General features: G+C 38.3%; 1 protein-coding gene across 1 annotated transcript in view; it reads left to right on the top strand.

Moving 5' to 3' along the window:
• Positions 1 to 26,388, top strand: part of LOC121299806 (mediator of RNA polymerase II transcription subunit 13-like) — a 123,594-nt gene that overhangs the window by 41,256 nt on the left and 55,950 nt on the right. Inside the window, 1 exon segment of the mRNA XM_041227896.1 lies at positions 25,498 to 25,582. Coding sequence (XP_041083830.1) covers positions 25,498 to 25,582 — 85 coding nt within the window.

Genomic DNA, 26,388 nt, shown 5'->3' with positions numbered 1-26,388 from the left:
AAATGTTTTTCAACAGTCAGTCTATTACACTGTACAACACACTGTAATACTTAAAACAACAGAACGACTAGATTATGCAATACTATATTATTCAGTATAATTTATTACTTAATAACAACTTACTTAAATGTAAACCTTCCAATCTTTTACGTAATGCTTATAATCCTGTACATCATAATAAGGGTGTAAATCAGTTGATATAAACTAGAGTGTGATAATAAGGTGATCTTTTCAGGAGCTTGTACCCCATTGACTCCCATTATTTTCTGGGCAGGCATTTCAATGTGGGGATATTCAGAGGGTGACTTGATATTAGCAGGTTTGATTGTGTTATGTGTCTATATATAAACTGCATCATATTAGATGCTGTTATGAAATTTTTAGTTTTAAAATCACAGCACATGAAACATAGCGCTCCCTGAATAGCTAGTCATGACGGTAAGTGCTCAAGAATTGCATTATATCATCTGACTTTTTTTTAAAATCAATGTTCTTATATATCAATGGAGAAAATGTAGTTGCTGCAAATCACATTTACTGTTGGATAACTCTTGTTTGTCGAGTCAGCACTTTCATAGATATTATTCATGATCCCCTGCTGTTGCATGCAATGTGCGAGTCAAGCAGGTTTTATTTAGTAGCATTTAGAAGTATTAATGTAAAAGATTAGATGTCATTCAGATGTCATTTCATTTGCTTTTTCTCAGGTTTCTCTTACTATTTTATGGTGTTTGCAATCATTCTGGGTTCTGGTTTCTGTTACACCAAAACTGAGTTATACTCATTTTAATCTACATCTGTCTTTACCTGGCTTTGAGCTGCTTGTAGCTTGTCAGGAGAATTCTAACTGCAGGGATTGAACATGACTTATTCCATTCATGTGACAATTTGACCTTTCAACTCTGCCAGCCCCACCTACTCTCTCTGCCTAGTTGAGAAGGCATATTGTCACATGATTGGACTGGAATGAAGATGGCAGTTTAGTCCTGCCAGATAGGATTCTCTCTAAGCTCACAGCCAAATAAACAGTAAAGGAAATGTAAACAAAAACAAAAAAGCACAAATATAATGACATTTGAAGTTATTTACTCTTTTAGCTTTTTAATTATTATATTTTTTAAATTATATATTAAATTGTTTCATTGCTACAGTTCCCTATGATGGCTTTGCATTACTATCATAGTTATTGAGGTTCAAAATGAATTAAATTGACTCATTTTGTGTGGTTACCTGTTTTATGTAGTGTACAGTTTGCTGTTCAGGAAATTACAATGACAAATTACAATGAATTGGGAGTGAAGCTGGTTGTGAGCCAGTGTGTTTTGTGCAGTCTGTTTCGAGCATCGCTGAAGGGAGTGTGTGGGTTTGCAAACTTCCGTTCTGCTCTCTTACAGTTTCTTAAAACCACAAGTGGAAAGAATAACAACGTGTGTGTGTGTGTGTGTGTCTCAGTTTAAGAGTGTGTTATTGCACCTCACCCTGCTATAAAAGTGTATACACCAGCATAGTGAGGACAAAAATGATAGCCCTTAGATAAGAAAAATCGTGGATGTGAATAGGCCACCTTTACTCGTCCGGTTCCTAGTAGCTGACTCATATCAAAACTCTTAAAGGATCCCAGTGATTCAGCATCAACACCATGACTAGGGTGCTTTAAGACACAACTTGTTTGTGTTTGAATCTTTCCTAAAAAAAAAAATAGATTTTAGGAGTTAGAACTTCTAGGCCCTTTTCGTTTTTTTTTTTTTAATCCTAAAATTTCCCAGGAATTTTTTGGCTTACTATTCTTGGGAATGCTAACATTGTGTAAAGATAATTAAAAAAAAAAATAAAATAAATAAAATAAAATACATGGCAACTAAATAGTATAACCATGGGAAAAGAATGGGAAAATGAACTACAAAATTACAATGCACATTTATTGTGGTCAACTTTTATAAGGGAAAGGCCTTAGTCACTAAGATAGTAAAGTGGACAGTTGTGTTTTCGTATAGTATTTATGATCCTAGTACAAAAAAATGTTTTCCCACTGGCAGATAATACTGCTTGATTAGAGTTTTGTTGCTGAATAGTTGCACACAGCTTTCACACGTCACCACATTAGTTTGCATTACATTTCAGACTAGAAGATTTTATAATTGTATGTACATTTTCAATTTTTTTTAAACACACTGAATTTTCTAAAAACCAATTCAAGCAGTATTACTTGCCATTGTTGCATGATCCTTTTTCTTCTTACTATATCTTATATTTTAAACATCATTGTTTTACTCACCAAAATAATCATGTTCCCGTGTACAAATTTTGTTGCAATTTCATTTTTATTCTCTACACAGCATTCAGGATTTCTCCAGGTTGAGATAGAATTGAGAGTTATACAGTGCATTATGTGGAACAATTTGATTGCATTAAATGCTGCAGTAGTCTTGGCAGGACGCCATTGCAAAAAAATGGTCCTCATTCAAACAATAGTGACCCTTATGCGCATATTCTGTCTGTCTGTTTGTCTGTCACACTATACTGGGTGAACACAATAACTACCTTAGTTTTTAACCACTCTTCACCAAATTCTTTCGTACCCTGCTAGCTTCCTGTAGATGTTTCATTTTGCATTTGGCAATGATTTGATAAAGTCTTGATTTCATTCAGATACTTTTACCATAAAACTTCAATTAAACTTCTCTGCCGTTTGTTTACAATATTTGCCAGCAGACCCGGTGCGTATTGCAGACCGGCGATTATTTGAGACCAGCGTTTATATTAGATCACATGCTTCATGTGGTCATTGAGAAGCCACTAACACACAACCTTGTAGCAACGTCGTAACTAAATTTAAACACATAAGCAACTTTGTTAAAAGGTTGTGTGTCAGTAGGAACTAAGTAACAGTTTTGTTTTATAACAAAATTGCATTGTATTGTACACCTTCAAGTATAAAGCTAAAGTATTATTACAGTCTTTTTATATGCATTGGCTAACAAGGATACGGTATGCAAAACATTGGAAAATGAACAAGCAGAAGTACGAATTTGTATTTAAAAATAAATTAATCTACCATTGTTTAATACTACTACTACTACTACTAATAATAATAATAATAGATAAATCAACTAAAAGACAGCCCTGTAGATATCAGAACACAGGCGTGTAGGCTACGCTTACAGCATAATAATAATAATAATAATAATAATAATAATAATAATAATAATACAAATTTCTAAAATGTTTATTTTTTTAAAATGAACAATAAAAGCAATAAGTGTCATTATAAAAAATAATGTATTGTTTTATCTCAAACTTGTACATTGTTAATACAACAAAACATGTTAAAATGCGCCAAGAGGTTTGTATCTGGCCTACTTTCAGCATGCTTAAAATTATGAAAACTTTTCATAACATAATAACTGCATTAAACAAATATACATTACATGTATGCCTACCTTAAATTACATTTTTTTATTATTTATTAATCCTGAGAGTCACTTTCATTGCTCTCACTTCATTACGCTCAAGCTCCTCCTCATCTTCCTCAGCTTCAATGGCAATGACAGAGACCCGGCGTTTATTTACAGTATTTGCCAGCAGACCGGGCGTGTATTAGAGACAGGCGACTATTTGAGACCTGGCAATTATTTGAAGTTTTACGGTACCCTTATTACTATTATATGAGGACCCTCTGTAGGGTGCTCCGCTTTTGGTGTAAAATGAGTGAATAACACACCCTCGGTTGACTTATTGTACTGCAGATATATCAGTTGGAGGGTGTTTCACCTGACAATCACTGTTGCGTTGTTTTGAAAGCAGTGAGTTTGTCTATGCTGGTAGTTTGAGTCTAGCCCAGTGGTTTTAAACTGTGGACTTTGGCCTGTGACCAAGCTATCAAATAGCAAGGATGAGTTGCCTGACAGCTGGCAGGGCATAAAACTCTCGCTGTTTATCTGCTGGGCAATTATCCACACTACAAATAGGAGTTAGGAATGTCCTACTTTATTTATAAACTTTGATATTGTCAGTGCTGTTGAATCTTCAATTACTGCGTTGTCTGGTACCCCCAGTGACTGTGTTCTCAACCCTCCTGCTTGTTAAACCTGTCACCACGTTCAAGAGTTACATGCAGGATCCTTTCCGGAGTCATTTCCCCTGGTGCCATGTTCTTCTGCCACAGCCTGTCATCAAATTACAGGTTTTGTTCAATTGATTTAAATGGTGGCAGATCTGAGTACAGAACGGTCACCGTTAGTCATTAAAATATATATACTGTTGCACTTCAGCAGAAAAGGTGTTTTTTAAACAGGCATTTATATAAAGGGAGTTTAAAAATCAGAACTGCAGATAGCACTGCAGGAAAGAACTCTGCTTAAATTAAAGAAAGAAATTTTTCAGTAACTTGTAACTGCAAAGATTCCTTTTTCAGACAGGTACCTAAATGTGGTAATGCACTACATTATATGTAAAAAAATAAAAATAATGCATAACATAATGCATAGATCAGGAAGTGATGCAACACTGGGAGTCAAACCCTACATGTCACAAGAATGCACTTTTTATGTCATCTTGCTAGAAAATGGTATCTGAGGAGGGAATGAGTGGGTTCAGTACCTGGATCTTCAAAGAGTATTTCAAGCTGTAGCCTGAGAACTAGTTACAATTTTGTTCAAGTAACTTGTAACTGTAACAGATTACTTTTTAAAAGTAATTTTCCCTACACTGTATGTATAGCTATGTCCATATTTTTGTTTAGGGTCCTGTGGTAGAGTGAAAGCCCTGCCGGTGCACTGGTGTGTGGGGTTGTGTGGGGGGAATATTGGGCTGGCAGGGATGGGGTTAAATTCCTCCCTGCAGAAACACGTGGGAATGTGGCTGAGGCCGTAAATTGAATAATGATGATTAATTGAACTCCAGTCGTAGGCTATGTAAAGGGTGTTTAGTGAATGTGAAAGGAGGGTTATGTAGGTGGTGTTGGTATTGTGAGAGGAGTGCTAGTGAATAAATGATTACACGGTGGATCAGTAGAGTATTGTGTGGTGTTTAGGTGGGTGGAGCCATGGGAGATGCACAATGTTGAGAAATTTATTACAGAACAAATGTGGAGTAGTTGTGTTGTATGGTTCACCCGTTTATTTAGTTTTTATTTTAAATCTGTACTTTGTCTCTGAGTTTCTAGGGGTGCTGCCCCACTTCTGACACGCTCTTATTGAGACTCGGACACCGAAGTGCGTGCACATTCAAAAACAAATAACTAACAAACACAAAGAACAAGCCAAAAAGCACATACAACAAAACTACTGTAATCGCTATAACAAACCTGCTGGGGACCAGGCCTTTTGTTCATTATATCGCAGGGTTTGTTATAGCGAAAGGACAATCAAAATGAATGATAAATTGTTGGAGTAAGTTAATGAGATGCGATTGTGCATAAAAGTAGAATTACATGTACCCTTTCGTCACCTGTATTCTGCCTTTGCTTTATCCAATTCGTTAAAGAATCCCAAACTGAGTTTTTCTTCCAAATCAACCTGACATGAAAAGTTTTTTGTTGTTGTTTTTTTCTTGTCAATTTTGCTTTGCCGCATGGTTACTGAACAAGCCAGAAAAAGAGTGCTTTTTGACAACATACAGTATATTCATGACAGAGATGTGCCTGCTTTACTCCTTTTTTCAAACGATCAGTATAGTTTCCAGCTTTGTTGCAACATAAAATGATTTTCGTTTCGGATGCAGTTACACAGTGTGCGCTTTTTATGAAGACGAAAGAGTTGACTTCACTGCAGGGGTGGCATACAGACCGGGATGTTGACAGTGTGTGTATATTTTTTTTTTTGGGGGATGGGTTTCGTTATAATGAAGAGTGTTATAGTGTTATAGTCCACATTCGTTCTGTGATACATTTCCCAACACCGTATATCTCCCATGGCTCCACTCACCTAAACACCAAACAATACATGGTGAACATGATAACTATCTTGACTTTGCACTAAACTTACCATACTCCGATAACCCCCCGATTTTATACAGTTCTGTTGGTGGGTGCTTCCACACCCAAGAATATACTGTTCTTTAAAAAAAATAAATGTATGGATCATTCAGCAGAACCTCTAACCACCCTCAAGGATATTGAAGAATGGTGTCTCACCAAAGCGATATGAACACAAACCAGTGCCTTCCTGGCTGCCCGTGTTCACCCCACATCCACATGACAGAGTCATGGCAGGGTTTTCATTGTATTTTATTTAGTGCTGCTGCACATATGAGGCAGCATATATTTGTATTAACATTGTGCTGCAGATTGAAGGGGAAATCTGAGTCTTGGGAGATTGCTGTCTCAGCTCTGTGTTTGTAATTGTGAACAGGTGTATTATTCTGATGTGTTAAAACAATTAGCAGGCTATTACCCTGCTATCACCTCCAGGTGTCCCACAGTGCCCCCTTTTGTTAGAAGAGTACATATTCCCCTTTGTTCTCCAAGTCATTGACTGCAGGCAACTTTTGTTCCACTCTTATTGAAGATTCAGTGCTTTTAACTAGAGCGATGTACCCAAACAGTAGCAACAAAATAGTCCATATATGGCCAGGTATTGTACAGTGTAATCTCTAGGCATTCAAATTAATAAAGGTCAACAAGGGTGCATGAAAATATTTGAACCTGCATATCAGAACTACAATTACTATCAAGTTTTGCAAAGCTATTTGTAAATTGTTTTACATTTTATGTAGAAACAAATTATGATCTTCAATACTGCCTGTAACTGAATACGTTTTGGCAGAAAAATTGAAAATGGCAGTTGGTCAGGCAATGGGAGATTATTACCTGTTTTTAATCATATATATTAAAAGAAGATCCTTTTGTTTTGCATCCCTGTGCAGTAGCACAGTGCTTGTGGGTGACATTTCTAACTTCCTGTTGCTTTAGGTAACACCAGGGTCCTTCCTGTTCAGTTCAGTGTGACCAGAATGTTTAAAGTACTGACACCCTCTTTACACAATGTAAACAAAGTAGAAAGCAAATTAAGCCTGCATTCCTAATGAATGAATGAATGAATTTAACTAGGTAGTTATTATTGCAGTTACTGTATTGAACTACTATGCTGTGTCAAAGTGCTTCACCTGAGTTCAGTTGTCTTCAGTTGTTGATATGTTACCCAGGCTAGATCACTGTGTCTATAGAAGCAAGACTCAGTGCCACTTACTGATTTGACACTTCAGATCAAGTTGCCTTTGTTTTTTTTTGCTGTGCACTTGAGGGTGCCTCAAAGACACTTTGGCTGGTCTAGCCTCCATTGCACATGTCTATGGCTGGTAACTTAAGCAGAAGAGCAACTCTTGAACACCTCTTCAAAGCAGCACAGACTTGTCCATTTTTTTTTTTTTTTTTTTTAAACACAGTATTCCAAAAACATACAATGGCAAGAGGACTGTAAAAAACAAGTCTGAAAATGTAATTTAAATCTATAAAAAACAAAAACCAAAAAAACGTTTTCATAACCTTGGATAGTGAGTTTCCAGAAATGTCTTTATTTATAGAATACAAACCATAACCCCAAGATTGGACTTACTTATTTATTGTCTTATCAGATTAAATAAGGCAGTAATTATGTCAAGACAGCAATGCTATTTAATTAGCCAGTCTCTTCCAATTAATTAGCAGGAATTAGATTTTTGTAAACTGCTACTCTGATTTTGGGGGAGGGGGCATAGGAAACAAAGAAAACTGCTGTTTAATAAAACAAACCCTTTAAACGCAGTTCAGTAGATAAATATCAACGATGTGATCTGCTAACAGCTTTCAAATGGTTAGTCATACAACAACGTGTCAATAGGGTACATGCTCATTAATGCTTCAGCAACTTTGCTGATAAAGACCAATGACCAATGAATTCCAGCATGGCAATTCAGTGAAAGGGCAGATTAATCCCAGGTAAAAGTGAGAGAAGCGTTCCGGGGGATTCATTGTTCGATGGCTGGGCAGTTCCCTGGCTTGTGGGGTAGTCAGAAAGGCTTCATGTTTCCATTCTGTCTGCAGGGAGTGTGGAGGAGGCTTGGCAGAGCTCCAGTACAGAGTGCCAGCTCCCTCACTCCTTTCCCTCCCTCTCTTTCTTATTCCCACAGCTACACTTCCAGACACACCCTGCATGGTGGATCATTAACCCCTCACTGTCGACACCAGAACTCAATTCAGTATACCTGATGAGTGTGATGCCGTACATATTGAAGTCCAGCAGATACAGCAATAACCGTGACTATATTGTACTGAAATCCTAGTTTTTGGATTGGTTTACTCTGGCATAAGACTATACAGTTGTTCTTGTGCTCATGTTTTCAGAATGTGTTAAAGCAGTTGTAGTTAACAAAATAATGGCATACCTGTGTGCACTTTCATTAGCTCATTCGGTCCCCAATGTGCAGTTTTGAAAGGAGTACATGCTGTATTAAATTAAAACCATATATCTGGTACTACACCAGATTAAATCTTTTTGCAAACCATGCTTTCAGATAGTGTTGTACTTTCTTGCTCGTTTTTACCCGAAGAGTCCCCAGCCCTTCAACACCTTCTTACCAGGCAGTAATCAGTCCGCTGCTTTCCTATTGAAGTGCTTGCATCCAGTTACATACTTTGACATAGAAGACAGTGCTGAGGTGAAATGGCTTGGGAAGTGAAGCAGTTTCAGGCTTCCTGAGAGTAAGGCATGAACTTTCTTTAACCAAATCAGATTAAGAAAAAAACTAAAACAAACAAACAAACGTGCTACTTTCAAAAGTGCATGAAAGTCCATGATACTATGGGGCATTATTTTGTTAGCTCCAGCCGCTGTTAAAGATCATACATTGTACCAGAAAACCTAGGTACCCTCTTTACTGCTTTTTTAAAATTTTTCACCCAGCTGTATAGCTTATGGTATTGGAATTGTCAGCCATTTGTACATTCTTCAGGCTTTTAAAACCAATTTCCATTCAGGTCTATTATTTAACAAATTTGGTAGCAGATATAAGCACACAAGCAGTTAAGGGCAGGAACAACAACTTTGTGCAGAGTCCTGTCTAATACTACTTGAGTTGGGAAAAATATGCTTATTTATTTTGGCACATATCCTGAAAACATGAGCATATGAATATGTGTATGCAGTTGGACATGCTGATTAAACCACTAGATATTTCAAACATCCTGCCACTGCAAGAGACTGTTCTGTTATCAGTGTTGAGCATTGCTGATGTTTATATCAGTAACGAAAAGAAAGTTTTGCTTCTGTCTCTCGTCTCTCTTCGATCCCCCCCCCCCCCTGGGTTTTTATGTCAGGTTTCAGTTGCTTCATATAGTTTGAACAACCAACACAGTTGTGATTGTTTCAGCAAGCCAGCATTACTTTTCCACGATATGTCGAAATGTTAAGAATGCAGCAAATAAATATAAAATTAATGACCTCTCTACTCAGAAATGAATAGACTGAGATAAACCATCAGGTTTAGGATTTTTAATTAAAATACGTAATAAAAAAAAATACACAGAAGGATTCAATGCTACCAGCTCAACTACTGGAAGCAAAGCACCTTATAGATTGAGCTACACAGAGATCAGCTAGCCGTTGAGATTTCAGTTTTTTATCGGAGTATGGAAACGTGTATTTGCTGTGTAAGGCAGCACATTTTGCATTTCCAAAAAATACAGTATGATGTTGACAGCAATATTCTAGAATAAGAACATTTCATTCTGGGTCCCAGAAGTCATTGCAAACATAGCCACTGTTGCTTGTACTAATTAGAGAACCTTGGGAAGCACTGCTTTCAGTGGGTAGGTGTCTGTGTAACAAGCTGTATCTCATGAAAGCTCTTTGTTTAACATGAATTGACAAAGAACAACTGCTCGCTGAGCTTGTTGAAAAGGTTCTGCAGATATCATGCACAGACAAGCCCCTGTCATCTCGAGACCAGCTCTGCGGAGATTTGACCCCAATTAATTGTGCAGTGCTGTAAATCGCAAACAAAGAGGCTGGGCCATTGTAGAACTTACCTGGAGCTCCTAGGTCTCATTTTGAGAGATGTCCTGGTTAAATAATTGTTGAATTATTCCTGCTTAGCGTGCAGGGGTACAGGGATTGAAAATGTGCTTTTATGAGGATTATAATTAACACAATAGAAGCAAGAAACATACCAAGGTAGCATTATTAGATATAAATCATGGCTGTAGCTAGGAAGAAAATGTATTGAAAATGTAAATGCGCTTTCTGATAAGACCAAATGTGTCATGAAGGGTTGCAATCCACATTAGCATGGCTGCAACCTTTATGATAATTTGAAAGTGCACTGGAATCTCTACTGCAGAGATGTCTAGCCTGTGGCTATGCAGGTCAAGTGTATTGATTCAGTATATGCAGTGCCTATAGAAAGTGTACACCCCCTTGAACTTCACATTTTATTGTGTCAGTGCCTCAGAGTTTCATGTATTTAAATGAGGATTTTTTTCCACGTATCTGCACACCATACTCCACATTGTTAAGGGGAAAAAAGAGAAAAAAATTATATTAAAAATACAAAACTGAAAGATCATAATTGGATAAGTCTACACCCCCCTGAGTTAATACTTGGTGGAAGCACCTTTGGCAGCAATTACAGCTGTGACTCTGTTGGGATAGGTCTCTACCAACTTTGCACACCTAGATTTGGCAGTGTTTGACCATTCTTCTTTATAAAACTGTCCAAGCTCTGTTAAGTTCCTTGGGGAGCGTTGATAGACAGCAATCTTCAAGTCATGCCACAAATTTTCGATTGGATTTAGGTTGGGGCTCTGACTGGGCCACTCAAGGACATTTACCTTTTTGTTCCTTAGCCACTCCAGTGTAGCTTTGGGTCATTGTCATGCTGAAAGGTGAACTTCCGTCCCAGTTTCAGCTTTCTTGCAGAGGGCAACAGGTTTTCCTCAAGGACTTTCCCATACATTGCTCCATTCATTTTCCCTTCTATCCTGACAAGTGCCCCAGTCCCTGCCGATGAGAAATATCCCCATAACATGATATTGCCACCACCATGCTTCACAGTAGGGATGGTGTTCTTTGGGTGATGTACTGTGTTGGGTTTGCGCCAAACATAACGCTTTGCATTTAGGCCAACAAGTTCCATTTTAGTTTTGTCAGACCACAAAACTTTTTGCCACATGGCTACAGAATCTCCTGAGGATACTATAAACAGGGTTCAAGGTGGGTTTTCTTGAGTAATGGCTTCCTTCTTGCCACTCTACTATACAGGCCAGATTTGTGGAGTGCTTGGGATATTGTTGTCACATGCACGCTTTGACCAGTTTTGGCCATAAAAACCTGTAGCTGTTGCAAAGTTGCCATTGGCGCCTCTGATCAGTGTCCTTCTTGCTCGGTCATCCAGGCCTGATCTAGGCAGGGTCTTGGTTGTGCCATACATCTTCCACTTCTTAATAATCGTCTTGACTGTGCTCCAAGGGATATTCAAGGCCTTTGATATTTTTTATACCGATCCCCTGATCTGTGCCTTTCAACCAGTGCTAGTGCCAGTTCTTTTGAAAGCGCCTTGGCTCTCATGGTTAAGTCTTTGCTTTGAAATGCACTACCCAGCAGAGGGAACCTACAGGAATTGCTGAATTTATCCTGAAATCATGCGAATCACTACAGTTTAACACAAGTGGAGGCCACTTAACTTTGTGTGTGATTTTGAAGGCGACTGGTTACACCTGATCAAATTTAGGATTGCTATTTTAAGGGGGGTGGACACTTATCCAACCAAGCTATTTCTGTTTTTATTTTTAATTAATTTTCTACAAGTTTTCATTTGGAAGTTGTGGGATAGGATGTGTACTATTTTAATTCCAGGCTGTAAGGCAACAAAAGGTGACAATTTTGAAAGGGGGTGTAGACTTTCTATAGGCACTGTATGTGAAAGGCATATTGGTCAGGAAATTTACGCCAATCTCTGTTGGATCTTAATAGGGAGGACTGTACTGAAAGATGCAGAGAGCCCACCAACACCACCTTTGTCTCAGCCTGATTTATTTTTTGTCAATTTAAAGCTATCCATAAATAGGCTAGATGTCTTGCTGCTATATTACATTTTTTTATAAACATTTTGTTTTTTTACACTTTATTGTGAACACCCTCTTTAAAGGCTTTCTGCCCTAGATGTCCACATTGAGCAGCGTATTCTGAAGCCGTATACTGTGTACAGGCAAGCACACTACCAAAGTGGCCCTGCTTCAAGAGAGTGAATCAGGATCCTTCCTTTGGGGGAATGTGTCAGGGCACAGAGTCAGTGACCTTACCCTCATGCCAAAGTGTCTTTCACTGAAGGACACAAGTTCATTCCAGGGGGGATATATCAGACAAAATCAATACACTTTAATGTCAGTGCAGAACACATTGATATTGCAGCTTTCATTATGATTTATTCCAGACTAAAAGAAAGCACTTGATTTAAACAGCTCTGAATAGCGGGTCCATGTTATCACCAAGAGGAAAGTGACATTGAAATGATCTGATACATAGCAGGGCAGCCTTGGCTATTCCAGTCCATGCCCTTGCAAAATCTTTATTATCCCCCACTGGGGATGCATTCTCCTGCAAATGGAATATAGTGGAGGCGGTATATATGTCTCACTTCACACGCAAAGTTCTGGAGAGCCGCTTATTCAATTACCGTGAAACATGGTATAAACAATGTTTAGCATCATTGATTGAGAATATCAGATTCTGGGGATTTACAGGGATACCTGTCTCCATTTTTGCATGTTTTTGGAGATGTGCTTCTCCAATTTCTATGAAACTTGGTTAACATGATTTAGTTTCATTTGTTGTGAATCTCAGATTCTGGTGCTACAGGGGGTGTCTGTCTGTCCATACATCTGTCCATCTGTACGTCACTGTCACAAAGACAGCTGCAGTGGGTGACGTCAGACCAGAAACAGGAAATAAACGACAGAGAGAGGTGGAGTTTGGTGGAGCTGAAAGAATGGTTTCGCTCAACATTTAATAAATAAACAACAAGAAATAAAAAGGTTGTAACAAACAAAAAACACAGGACACGGCACTGGTAGCCAAAATAAACAGACAAACAAAATGGACTGTACAGACAAAACATGGTGAGCTTCTTTTTAACGATTATTATTATTCTCTTTACCTCCATCTCCAATCCCGTTCTCCACTCACCGAACACACAACCCCGAGTGGGTGAAAACATGCTGCTTTTATGCAGCTGTACCGAGACTCGATTGATAATCAATCATTCAGTTGGAGTCGCGGTACAACTGCACATGAATTAATAAAGTGCAATTCCCCGTGCTCACATACTATTACGTTTTACTTGCACGTGAAGTGCTGTGCAATCCTCGTGCCTAAATACAAATACACATTTTAAACACTCATGTTACACAGACCTGTTTATATCCTGTGTACCAATGAGTATACACCAACATTAACACACAACATATAACACAGAACACACACAGGGGCGAGCACTTTGCCACAGTCACTCTTCCAATTTTGTGTATGTCTGGAGAGTCATTTTTGTGATTGATAGTTCATTGCCACTTCTTATTCTATACTGTTCTGTGCTGCTGATGTATGTCATGGTCATTCACTTCTGTATCATACTGATAGCTCTCATTCCGTATGCAGTATTTGCATGATGGTACTCTATTGTTACGCTGGGTTTTTATTTTAAGGTTTACCCAATAAGCCAGATTTCTAGCGCCAGGGTTATTGATTGTAATATCTTTTTCAAGCCCTATGCACCATAAGAAAGGAATCTAGTACATGCTTGCGGATTTCATTTATTAAACCGCAAATCAATATGGGCATAGAATTGAGTTTGACACCCCTGCTGCTGATGAACCAATACAGTTAAAGAAACCAACAACAAAATATTTATTCAATTGGAAAAATAATGTAAGAGTTGTTAGTTATTAAAGGAATTATATTGAACTTCTAAGAAAGACATCTTGGGAAATGATTTGAAATGTCAACAGATGTGCCTTTTTACAGACAGATAACCTATACAGTCTTGTATTTACAAGAAACGCATTATGGTACCTTTGCTATATCCTGTATTGTCCATATTGCAGCAATTTTATTTTTCAACATATTCCAGATGGTTTTGATATTTTTTTATTCACATACCGGGGATAAATAAACTAGGGAATTACTTTTTTTTTTTCAGCTGTTACAACAGGAACAAGTGATTTCCTGTTCTAAACATCACCGTGTATCCAGATCAAGCTCCCTTCTGCAACAGTGCTGGTGCTCTGATTGAAATGTGGGAACAGAAAACATACAATAGCATTGTTGCAGGAGAGAGCGTGATCTGGATACACTGCAATCCTTAGAAGAGATGTTTTTCTTTTGCTGAACGCTCCTGATGAAATGTTGACTAATGTATTGCCCAGCTGATTATACCAATGTGAGATTACAAATTTCAGAAGAGTCAGCAACATGTTTACAAGTATAACACTGAGCACGGACAACACAGGACACAGCAAAGGTAATGCATTTCTTCTACATTTTGCCAGGTGAGATATAAACAATGTGGGGAAGCTATTAAAAAAGGCCAACAAGATGCTTGCATATATAGTGAAAAGTGTTGAATTTAAATCAAGGGAAGTAATGTTAAAACTTTACAAAACATTAGTAAGACCTCATCTAGAATAGTGTGTTCAGTGCTGGTCACCTCGCTACAAAAAGGATATTGCTGCTCTAGAGAGTGCAAAGAGGCATGTCACATGCAAACAGGCTAAAAGAATTGAATGTATTCAGTCTTAAACAAAGAAGACTACTTGGCGATCTGATTCAAACATTCAAAATTGTAAATGGTCAGTCCAAAGGACTTTTTTGATGTGAAAAAAGAAACAAGGACCAGGGGTCACAAATGGAAATTAGATAAAGGGGCATTCAGAACAGAAAATAGGAGGCACTTCCTTTTTACACAGAGAATCGTGGGAATCTGGAACCAACTCCCTAGTAATGTTGTTGAAGCTGACACCATGGGATCCTTCAAGAAGCTGCTTGATGAGATTCTGGGATCAATAAGCTACTAACAACCAAACGAGCAAGATGGGCTGAATGGCCTCCACTCGTTTGTAAACTTTAGGTTCTCATGTTCTAAGGTGTTTTGTAACACTTTAAACTACATGCACAGGAGTTAGTATTAATAACTTGAATGATCCTGTCCTCTGTTTTAATGGTGATATTTTCTGTATGCCAAGCTCTGCCCTGCTAGTAACTCTTACTTGTAACAGCTGTAACCACCATAGGAAGCACTTTATACCCTATTTAAACTGGATCACTGCCACTGCCTGACCTTTTGGGAAAGTTTCACAATCTTTTAATCCCTGTGAAAGTTAACCCTAGCTAATAATTTAAGCACAGCACAGAAACCAGGATCAAAGGACACATTTTGAAATTATGTGGGTGTAGGACAGAGGGTAGGAGACACTTTTGCCTGTTTTCCGCTGTCCAACCGACCCGCACTGAGGCCATGCCAAGCCCTCACGGTGCAGTTAAGGTGAGCCTGGGTTGTTGTTCCACTGCAGAGCAGAGCCGTGCTACTGATGTCACACACAATGAAAGAAAGTTGTCATTAGTTATTGTTATTAATTAACTCAGTTTGCCAAAAGAATCACAAACAAGTGGTGTTCAAAAATGATTAGACAAACGGTACAGCTGTAACTTGTATCGCTATATTTTGTAAATATATTTAGGAATTTCTTTATAATCCACAAGTTTTACTGATTATATTGACTTAAAACTAATTGAACTTTGTTTTCTGTTGAAGAGAAAAAAAGAAGGTTTTAAAAATATGATTTGCCATTTGCTGTTTTTTTAGAGTTGTTTTTTGTTTGGGTGCTTAAAAAAAAGAATCTGTGCGAAGTGCAACGAGAGCCGTAGTTGTATGTATGGTACAGCTGTATTTTGTTTTACTAAATATTTTTGTAAATAAGTTTAGAATTGTTTTTATTTTCTGCATTTTTTTCTTTATATTAATATAATAAAGGTCAAGGATGATAAATGTGGTAGAATGCTGTGTTTTTGAGTGTGTGTTAAGTGTGCAGTACCCACGGTTTATGTCTATTTGCTTCAAATAGTCAGAAATTCAAGCATAAATGTTCTCATTTCTGACTTGCGACTCCAGATATTATTGAACAATTGTACCTGCCCACAGAGAAACTAGAGCCTGCACTTCCTCAGCGTCCCCGTCCCAAGACTGTACTTTTCTCTCATCACACTCGCTGGCCACTGTGTTGCTTGCTGTTTGTCTTTGTGGAGTATATTGACTGATGCAATGTAATGATGAAAATCCTTAACCCCGACCCTGGCTCGGATCAACTCAACTTGTAGCCAGATTCAAGTGTCTTGTGAAGTCAGAGTTTCATGGTTTGGTCCTTGCTTGGCTCGACAAATAGCCAGAGGAGAACCACCCTTACCCGTACCATACCGAGCCCTCACGGGCCGGATGTGCCAGTGGAGAAGGGGTATTCTTTACAAAGGGAAGGGTATGGAATGGGTAACTGTAATCGATCCACTACTAGGAACCAGCTGAGCATAGATAGGCTGAGTGGCCTCTCATTCGTAAACTTGGTAAACTCATTTGTTTGCTAATGAAAATGATCGGTACACACTTAATTGTATTTCCCTAATTAATCAGGGAGTCCTGTTGGACATAGAGAATCACAGAGCTCTTTTCCTAAACCCTCAGGATGGCAGATAAGTAAGGCTGTCAGGTTGTATAACAGTGCACGGCATGTTCGGCAGCAAGCCTTTTCCTGCCCCGCATTTCAACTCCTTTAGCAGGGACTTGGCAGGGTTCCAGAGGGCAGCCTGAGTTGTGCATCTCTCCCCCTCACCGCTGGGCTGTCTCAGTACAGACAGGCAGGGGTACAGACCACACAGTAATACTTCATACAAACCCAGACAAACTCAGCCAGAGTGTGGAGTCTGACGCGGCTGTCACAGGGGCAAAACTTCTGACCAGGGCTTGTTGAATTGTACATTACTCAACTCTTGCTCTTGTCCTGTATTGCTGAAAAATATTTAAGCATTTCCTAAATCAGCATTATGCCACTCATGTTGTGTGATATTTTATTAGCTAAGAATCGCATCTAATAAAAGAGAAATAGCTCTGGATGTAAACTTTGATTTGTATGACTGTCATGCTTTATCACTCCAAGCACATCTCCTTCTTGGAAGCTTTCTTTCTTCCAACTCCAGCCCATTAATGAGAAACCTTCAGCTGCTTAGTTAAAGCTAATCATACCTGCTTTCTACAGAATGATATTATCTATCTATCTATCTATCTATCTATCTATCTATCTATCTATCTATCTATATATATATATAAATCAGATTTGATATTGATTAATTAATTCTATCATCGCTGGTTTGGTCATATGCTGTGCGTCGCATGTCATAGGGTGTTTGTGCTGGTGGCACTTATTAGATACATCTTGTACCTAATAGTAGCATTGAAATGACACTGCTCCCTGGTGCCTGGTGAGGATGGAGAAGAAAGGTTAAACGACTACCTGACTGTAGAAAATCTTGTTAAGTTTAGGTTTATGCTCAACATATGTGTTGTCGGAAACTGTAAAATCTGCTGGACTATGTGTAGTTGGTAAGCAGTGAAATAAATGTGACGTGAATGGTGATGCCCTGCAATCCTGTGAGTGATGCCTGAGTGTTTGTACCGGGGATCACAGTACAGTCGAGCCTACCACCCACTGAAAAGTGGTACTAGAAGGATTCTGATTTTTTTTTTTTTTTTTTTAAAACAGTGAGATTTGATGTCAGAAATAATTCTGGAGTTGTTGTGTGTGTGTGTGTAAATACACTGCTTGATACACACACAGACTACGAAAAGGCGGCTCAGTAAACAGCAACAAAACAATGTTCAGAACCATGTTTCAGTTCAGGTGTGTTTGGATAACTGAATAAAGAGAGGATTGTAATTTACATACCTTTTTGAGGTGAAGAGGTATGAGAAGATAAGAATTTCTAGTGAAAAAGCAGATTGAATCAAACATAGGTAAGATGACTCTTGCTCTGTGTTGCCTAGTTACCAAACATTTTAATATCCTGAGTTTTAATACTATAGAATACAACGTTCTCCAAGCTGTAGCCTTCCTTGCATTACAGCCTTATGTCGTCTTGCGGCAGCAGTTGTATTTTTATTAGTCATTACTAATGCATACACAAAACTACTGTACATTTGACAGGATTATTCAATTGACAGTTCTTAATTCTTTCACGCTATTGTGTTGTGCTTTCTAAACTCTCTGAATAATGTGTAATTTTTTAAAGCTGTGTATTGAGCTCAATATTGGAGGAGTAAGTGGGACTGAAACAGATTACAGGTAACATTGCCACCTGATTTTGAAAGCCATGAGGAAGACTGTTCAGTCTAGCCTTTCTTGACACGCTCTTAGCAACTCTAAGCCATTGAAGGGCAGTATGAAAGGGGTGTGGGTAATCTGCCGGCAAATGGAGAGACACAGGAACTATTTTGGTAGCACACAGAAAGAGCTATGGGCTGCTACCAACATTGGTATCAGCCGGGCGACAATACACGCTGGTGTAAAATAGGGAGGGACAACAAGATGCCAAAGAAAATACTGTCAAAACACAATTGAAAATAAAAGCTGCCATGAATACAGCGTGTCCCGCTCACACACTTCTTTTGGGGATCTACAAATCCCCAAACTTGTCCCTGTCCCTACAGGAAAATCATCAAACACTGACCCTGGTTCCACACTCCTTGGGCAAATGTTGGGTTTGTTTTTATTCTTAATTTTTTACTTACCGCAAAAGGATGGTCTGTTCTGCTCCACGAACAAACAGGCTCTCCCCTCCCCTTCCCTCCCAGCCGGTCAAGAAAAACAGTAGTAACTCAATATTGATGTAGCAGAACCACGCAGAAGGATTGCAGACACTGAAAAAAGGATTGAAAAAATTTCCCCAAAAAGACTATTTAAACTGCTTTCATTTTTAGTATAATTTGTATTATTTATTTATGAATTATTTGATATATCATCTTTTAATAATGAACAGATATTCTAGGAATTAAGGTTGCGGGAGGTGGATGTTACCAAGATGAATATTAGATCAACATTTGTAATTTGTAACAACTTTTCTTTTTTTTTGGCTTTGTAAGTTGACCTCTCTGGAACCCTGAATTAAACAAATAAATACATTCAGAGAGCAAGAGAAAGCGAAACATTAAAGGGTTCCACCCAGCAAGTTGTTCTCCTTGAATCAGCTGCCCTCTATCTGTTCTTTTAAGGACAAATGGAAACCTCTGTTGCTAACAGGGCCCTAACCCTCTCCAGCTCTCCCCTTAGTGGACACAGAGGCATGGCAGCAGTAGTGGCAGAGAGGCTGTGCTATGGGTAAGGCTGCACTCAAGAGCTGCAACCCAGTTTAGTCAGAGCTGATTTGCGTTTGAGTCGTAGTGTTGTGGTGAGTGGCAGCTGAACAGTGCATTAGTACTGGAGGAGGGCTCTATTAAATAAACATGTGTTTACGAGCACACAAGGATGGGCTCTTTAAAAATAAGACGCTGACAGTGACATACACACAGGCTGTGATACACACACACACTGAAACTTGTTTTTTGAAGACGTTGAAAAATACATTTGTCAGTGATTTGATTCAAGTTTCATTTAGTTAATGGAGTTTTATAGTTATGGGTGAAACACTCAGACTCATTGACAATCCAGCATACATTGACAGTTACTCACACATCAAAATTTCTGTTTCTGTAGACAAAAAATGCTTTAATATTGTTTTTGTACCTGAAAACCTGGTATTAGAAAATTCTGGAAAACTCTCCTGTTTTATCGGGTGTGAATTTTTTAGGTTGAGAGTTCAGAACTCCCCAATAAACCCAATCCACAGAAGTAGATATTTTTCCAGTGAGAAAAGGGTAGTCTGTTGCAAATAAGTGTTTATTTTGAAAAGACTTAACACTACAAGCATCAGAAAGAAATAGTAGAGGGAGATCGATACACACAAAAACAGTACTGATCAATAACAGTTTAGCTAATAGAAATGATTTCAGGCTTGTGTTAGGGTATTACTGCCTCAACAGCATGACGTGAAGATACAGGCCAGAATATATTTGGAAAAATAGATTTATACCAAGGATGGTAAATGTTTTAAAATGTTTCCTAAACGTTTAATCATTTCAAAGATATGCATGTCAAATCAGGTGTTTATACAGTGTGCGGTGCAAGGTTATTTATTCACTGTCTTTTCTATGTACACAGATTGAGTACAGATTGAAATTCCCATTAAAATGTGTTTAACTATAAAGGTAAAATGTTTAGGAAATTAAATTGAATCTTACATGCCCAATTTATACGATTAGGGTCTAGATTTGTTATTGGCGTGATTCTTTAAAAAAAAGTACTTTTAATTTTCTTAAAAGAAACAATTTACAAGCCCATATTAAATGTACATGTTTTTTATTTTTTTATTTATGGTTTGGTAATTTTATGGGGTGGATTTTTTCTTTTAGCTTTATAGAGCGTGATTCATCATTACTACCCCTTAGGTTTAAAATGACTAAGAACATTTATAAGACTACCACAGTACATGAATTAAACTGTAATGTTCAAACTGAGATATTTAATGATTGTGTCAAATTCACAGTGTGAAGAAGAATGGTATAGAATAGAAACTCACACAGCAAATAAAATGAACATTCTGAGATTGTGTGATTAAACTAAAACCAGGCTACAGGAACAGTTATGGTCTTCTGGTTCTTAGTAGCTGATTGATGTTGAAATAACAGCAAATTCGTGAAAGACTGAATGAATTGGGCTCTCAAGTGGCGCATCCAGTAAAGGCGCTCTTTGTGGAGTGCAGGATGTGCCCTATAGCCTGGAGATCACAAGTTTGAATCCAGGCTATGTCACAGCTGACCATGACCGGGACCGGGACCTCCGAGGGGTGTACTGGCCGAGCGCTGCCCGGTTAGGGAGGACTTAGGTCGGCAGGGGAATCCACGGCTTGCCGAGCAACAGTGACCACTGTGGCGGGAGGGCCCTGCTGTTCTGCAGTGGCGGATCTTAATACCATCACTCAAGAATTCAGAGCTGTCAACTCTCCCATATTCACCGGGAGTCTCCCATATTTTGGACCCTTCTCCCGGACATCTCCCGGGACAGATTTTCTCCTGTATTCTACTGTTAAACCCCCTTATGTCAGCAAACCTTTTAAATGTCTACAGAATTCATGGCTGGTGTGTGATTACCTCAATCCCCATATGTACATAGGCGGGTTTAGGACCCAGGGGAGTCCTGTGGTGTTGACAGATATGAACATTTAAAAAACAGATTTGTCACAGACCACATTTTATTTATATTTCATATTAATAAGTAGGTTAGAAAATCACCCCAGAAAAAAAAAAAAACTAAAAAAAAAAACTAAAAAACATCCAGATTGATAGAGAATTAAACAGCAGTATGTAAAAACGCCACTGCTAGACTACATGTAGGACAGAGAGAAAGGGACACTTCTTCACACAGAGTGGTGAGGGGATGGAATGGGCTACCTAGTCGTGTTGTTGAAGCTGAATCACTTGGATCCTTTAAGACCCAATCTGACAAAGTTATGAGATCAATCAGCTACTAGGAACTGGAATAGCATCAGATTTTTTTTTTTTATGTGGACAAAAATTCAGCCCTACTTATTGTGTAAACAGCCATTGATTATTGCATTTATTGATGATCAGAGCAACAATCAATCAATTGTTCAATTTGATAATCGGGTAATACAATAGCATCCCATCACAGAATGAACAAACAACAGTGTCCACCATGTTGTTGATGGCCCCAGTGTATAGTAGAGATGTATTGCAAAGATTATCTTTCTGGAGTCTTAATGGCAGAGAATGGTACAATAGACAGATACAGTAAATAAAGAGATTGGAAAAGTGTCAGTGATGATGGATAGGCAGATGCACAGGTAGATGTCAATACTGGGTGATCCAGGGAATGATATTTCTTGTTCAATTGGATAATTGGCTGTAGCAAGATAGCCTCAGTGGCAGTAATACCGAGCAGACAGACAGGACACAGAGACTTAAATATACACAATCTTTGCTGCTATCCAGATCCTCTGCTTTTTTGCCAGGGTTGACAAATATCTTGAAGGAGGATTTTGTAACTTCAGTGAAAACTTGCTATTAAGGCCAGGCAAGGAAGCAACAGTGCATGTCCTTAATAAGGACTTACTACTGAGTGTGTTCATTGTAATAGAGTTAACACTTTATTGGACATTTTTCTTGATAAAATATTTTTTATTCATACTAATTTACTTGTTTTTTTGTGCTAAATATAATAAGTTCAATCCTGTTGCAGCCACGATTTCAGACAATTTCTTATTAGAGAGGTAATTTATCAGTTTTGATGTATTTGCTGGAGAAACTGTCAGTGTACGTAATGAGTTTTATTAAAATGCTGTAAAATGTTGTATTTTTATGGATACAAAAATAATACCATTGCATTAATACTTTCAGAATAATATACGTGTGATTTAGAAGAACATACAGAGAAAAATGTATATGAATGTATACAAAAATTAATACAATACTTCAGTATTGCTTTGGCTAATGGACCCCATATTTTTAATATACATACATTTCCTCAGAGAACGTGTTCTATTTCTTAAGTCATATTTTAAATGAATGCCAGACCTTGAGAGGTTATTCCCAAAAGACATTTTGCAATAATTACTGTGTAAAATGTTTTCTGTGTTTGGAAAATAAAATATGAATGATGCCTTTCTGCACAACGTGTTTGGGTTTTGTTATGGGTCTTTGAGTGCTGTCCAGGAACTAATTTTCAGAGCTTAGATTTTTATAAATACATTCTCTATTGGTGACCTTATATTGAAAGTCTACAGTTTCAAAGTCTTCTGCAGTGAGGTTCAGAATGCACAGAAAGGTTACAGAAAATGTCTGTTGTGCGTCATTCTTTTTACCCAATTTGTTTTCACAGCTGAAAATTAAGTGGAGATAGGCTTTGAACAGAGGGTTGGATACATTACTTTTAACTGGATTGGTGAGGGAGTGGGATACCTAGTCATGTTGTTGAAGCAAAATCACTGGGATCCTTTAGGTCCCAACTTGACAGAGTTGATCAATCCGAAGCTACGATGGGTCAAATGGCTTCCTGTCGTTTGTAAATGTTCTTCTGTCCTTGTAATTCTGCCATTTTTTCCCCATTCTTTTCACATGGTTATACTAAGCATTTACCATAGTTTACAGGGTTTAACATGTTTTTAATATGCTTTACCATACTTCTGTGGGCTTTACAATGCGTATCAGTGCGTTACTGTGCTTTATTAGACTTTGCTTTTACTATGGGAAACTTGTATACAGTAACCCATCTAGTTGGTATGATCGCCCTAGATCATTATTTTTATCGTAACACAATAGCCCATTATTAAATGATCATTTGAGCTTATTAGCATTATACAAGTAGCCTATTAAGACCATCACATGTATCGTGAAAATGTGACCTGCATATTACATCAGTGTGTCGTTTCACCCCAAGTGAAGGATTGATTAATTAAATGAAAGGCATTTTTAAAACATTGCTGCCAAAAGCAGTACGTTCCTTAGATACTATGTAACACAGAAGAAGTGACGTTAAGGTTAGTGAGTCACGATGCTGGAGTGGCAGTCCTGTGGAGGTGTGAGGGGTGTTTAAAGCTGGCCATGGTGTTTCTGGAGTGGCAGTCCTGTGGAGGTGTCAGGGGTGTTTAAAGCTGGCCATGGTGTTTCTGGAGTGGCAGTCCTGTGGAGGTGTGAGGGGTGTTTAAAGCTGGCCGTGGTGTTTCTGGAGTGGCAGTCCTGTGGAGGTGTGAGGGGTGTTTAAAGCTGGCTGTGGTGTTTCTGGAGTGGCAGTCCTGTGGAGGTGTGAGGGGTGTTTAAAGCTGGCCATGGTGTTTCTGGAGTGGGAGTCCTGTGGAGGTGTGAGGGGGTGTTTAAAGCTGGCCGTGGTGTTTCTGGAGTGGCAGTCCTTTGGGGGTGTGAGGGGTATTTAAAGCTGGCCGTGGTGTTTCTGGAGTGGCACAGCACACCCCTGCTAGACCTTGCTAATGAGATACAGTGCGCTTTCTCCTGGCTGCTGACACTGTGCTCACAAGGAGTCCTTCCCAGTGTAGAATCACAGTTTCCCTGACTCGGCTTAAAAGTGGGGGGATGGAATGAGTGTTGCCATGGTTACCAGGGGATCCTGGAGGTAAATATTGGGCTCTGTGCTGGAAAACGACACAGTGTACTCAATTCACTAGAAATATTCAGTCTATTCTGGCCAAATTAAAACCTTGTATTGTAGTACGTTCACCCCAACCCCCCAGAGTACACGTGTAAATGTATGTAGGCTCACATATTTGAAATATTCCATCCCCCTCGCTGGCTACATTTTAACTTTTGTGAATCTGGTTTTCAAAAAATGTTTTATGCCAATTTAACAAAGCAAGTAGCTGCCTACATTTGATAACATAAGAAAATTAATGAACGAGAGGAGGCCTTTGGCCCATAAGTGCTTTTCCGGTGCAAGTAGATGATTAATGTCAACACTTTGTAACGTTGGATCTTAAACGATCCCAGTAATTCAACATCAACAACATAACTAGGTGACCCGTTCCATACCCTCTCCACTCAGTGTGGAAAAGTGTCTCTTACCCTAGTCCAACCAAGTCCACCCTAATTCTTCTTTGTTGTAGATTTAGTGGTACATTTATAACCATAGATTTGAGTGAAAAAAGTCAACCAATTCTTCACAAAATAATTTATTATTCTTATTTTTTATTTTAGCTTTTCTCTTCACATTTTTTAGAAGACAAAAAAAGCACAAACAAAATCTCAACGTGTTTCGACAGTCTTAATCATGAGTATTTTGTTTGTGCTTTTTTTGTTAAATATAGGGCTTTATGTACATCTGTGTTTGTGAAAATCTGTGTTAACAGTAAATACAATGAATTATAGGTTGCAATCACATCAGCTATGATACAATATGAAGAAGGTGGTGAAAACTGAAAGGTTAAACAATTCTTTTGAAAAAGGTTGTTTTTCACAGCCTTTGGGCATTTCAATATACTGTAATAAAAAAAAATGAAAAAAGAAAAAAACTAATTTGGCTGTGCATCCTTGATGAATTTGTGTTGCAGACAGGATTTAAAACTATCTGTTTTAAATAATAAAATAAAATGTTGACTTTAAATAAAGAAGTGATGGAGTAGTGGCCAGAACTGAGCACAGTATGCTATGCCCTTAGAATACTGTGTTCTCCTCCTAACCTATAAATGTAGAAAGAAAGGCTCTGAGGTAATAAATCTATTAAAAATTGCAGTGCATCTTGGGAGGCAGGGCTGAGTGGTGTGCGTTTTTAATGTCATGTTGCTACTGCATGTATTTTAATAATATTCTTGGTTGAGGTGCATGATATGTCTGTGAGTAAAGTGTTCTCTCTCTCTCTCTCTCTCTCAGTGGCGGAGGAGGGGCTGTGGGAGAGTGGGCTGTCTTACGAGTGCAGGACGCTCCTCTTCAAGGCCATCCATAACCTTCTGGAGAGGTAAGCACAGCTGACTGAAATCGACCCTCCCTAGAGATTCTGTCAGTTTTTTTAAGCATCATAATTTCACTGTTGTTTTTGTATTTCATCATGTATTGTGTTGAGAATCGATGAATACACTTAATGGACACTATATTCAAAACAGCGATGTGTCTTAAGGCTGCCACACGCTGGACGCAAAATGATGTTCCACACCAGAGACGACACTGATGGAATCTCGAGCGTCCAGGCTGTTTTATGATCCTTTGTGTTTTATGTGTAGCCATTTCCTGTCTATAAAATCACTATATAACCCATGTGGGTTGTAACGATTCATTTTTGTGGAGCGTGATTTATGTCTACATATTTAATATATGTGCACTAAGGTAAAGAAACAAACATGTCTAGAAAAAAAGAAGCAAAATGGACTGGATTTTCTTATACATTTAAGTGGGCGATTTTCTCTATGGATAACCAGTTTATATTTTTTACACTTCATTGTAAATCGCTGCACAGATTCACTAGTTGCACGGCATACAGTGTGTGACAGCCATGAACCTGTTACCTGTCTAAGTGACTGAATTAGAATAAGTGCACAGCTTTCCAATTGTTATATTCAACCAAGCACTATGACCCACATAATGGGGCTTTAAGTTTCTTCTTTTTGTTCCGAAAATGTGTTTTTTTTCCCCTTTATTTTTCTCCAGGACAGTCAGTCCCATAGTCAGCTATATTCAAAACAAAAAAAATAGATGCTCAGCCATACAGACATGTTCTAATATTACCAAAAACTTTGAGATTAATAATTACCTGTTTAGTTTGCAGTT

The sequence above is a fragment of the Polyodon spathula genome, chromosome 25 (genome assembly GCF_017654505.1).
Source record: "Polyodon spathula isolate WHYD16114869_AA chromosome 25, ASM1765450v1, whole genome shotgun sequence".
Lineage (NCBI taxonomy): Eukaryota > Metazoa > Chordata > Actinopteri > Acipenseriformes > Polyodontidae > Polyodon > Polyodon spathula.
The sequence above is the reverse complement of the archived record's forward strand: the minus strand, read 5'-3'. Positions and strand labels throughout refer to the sequence as shown.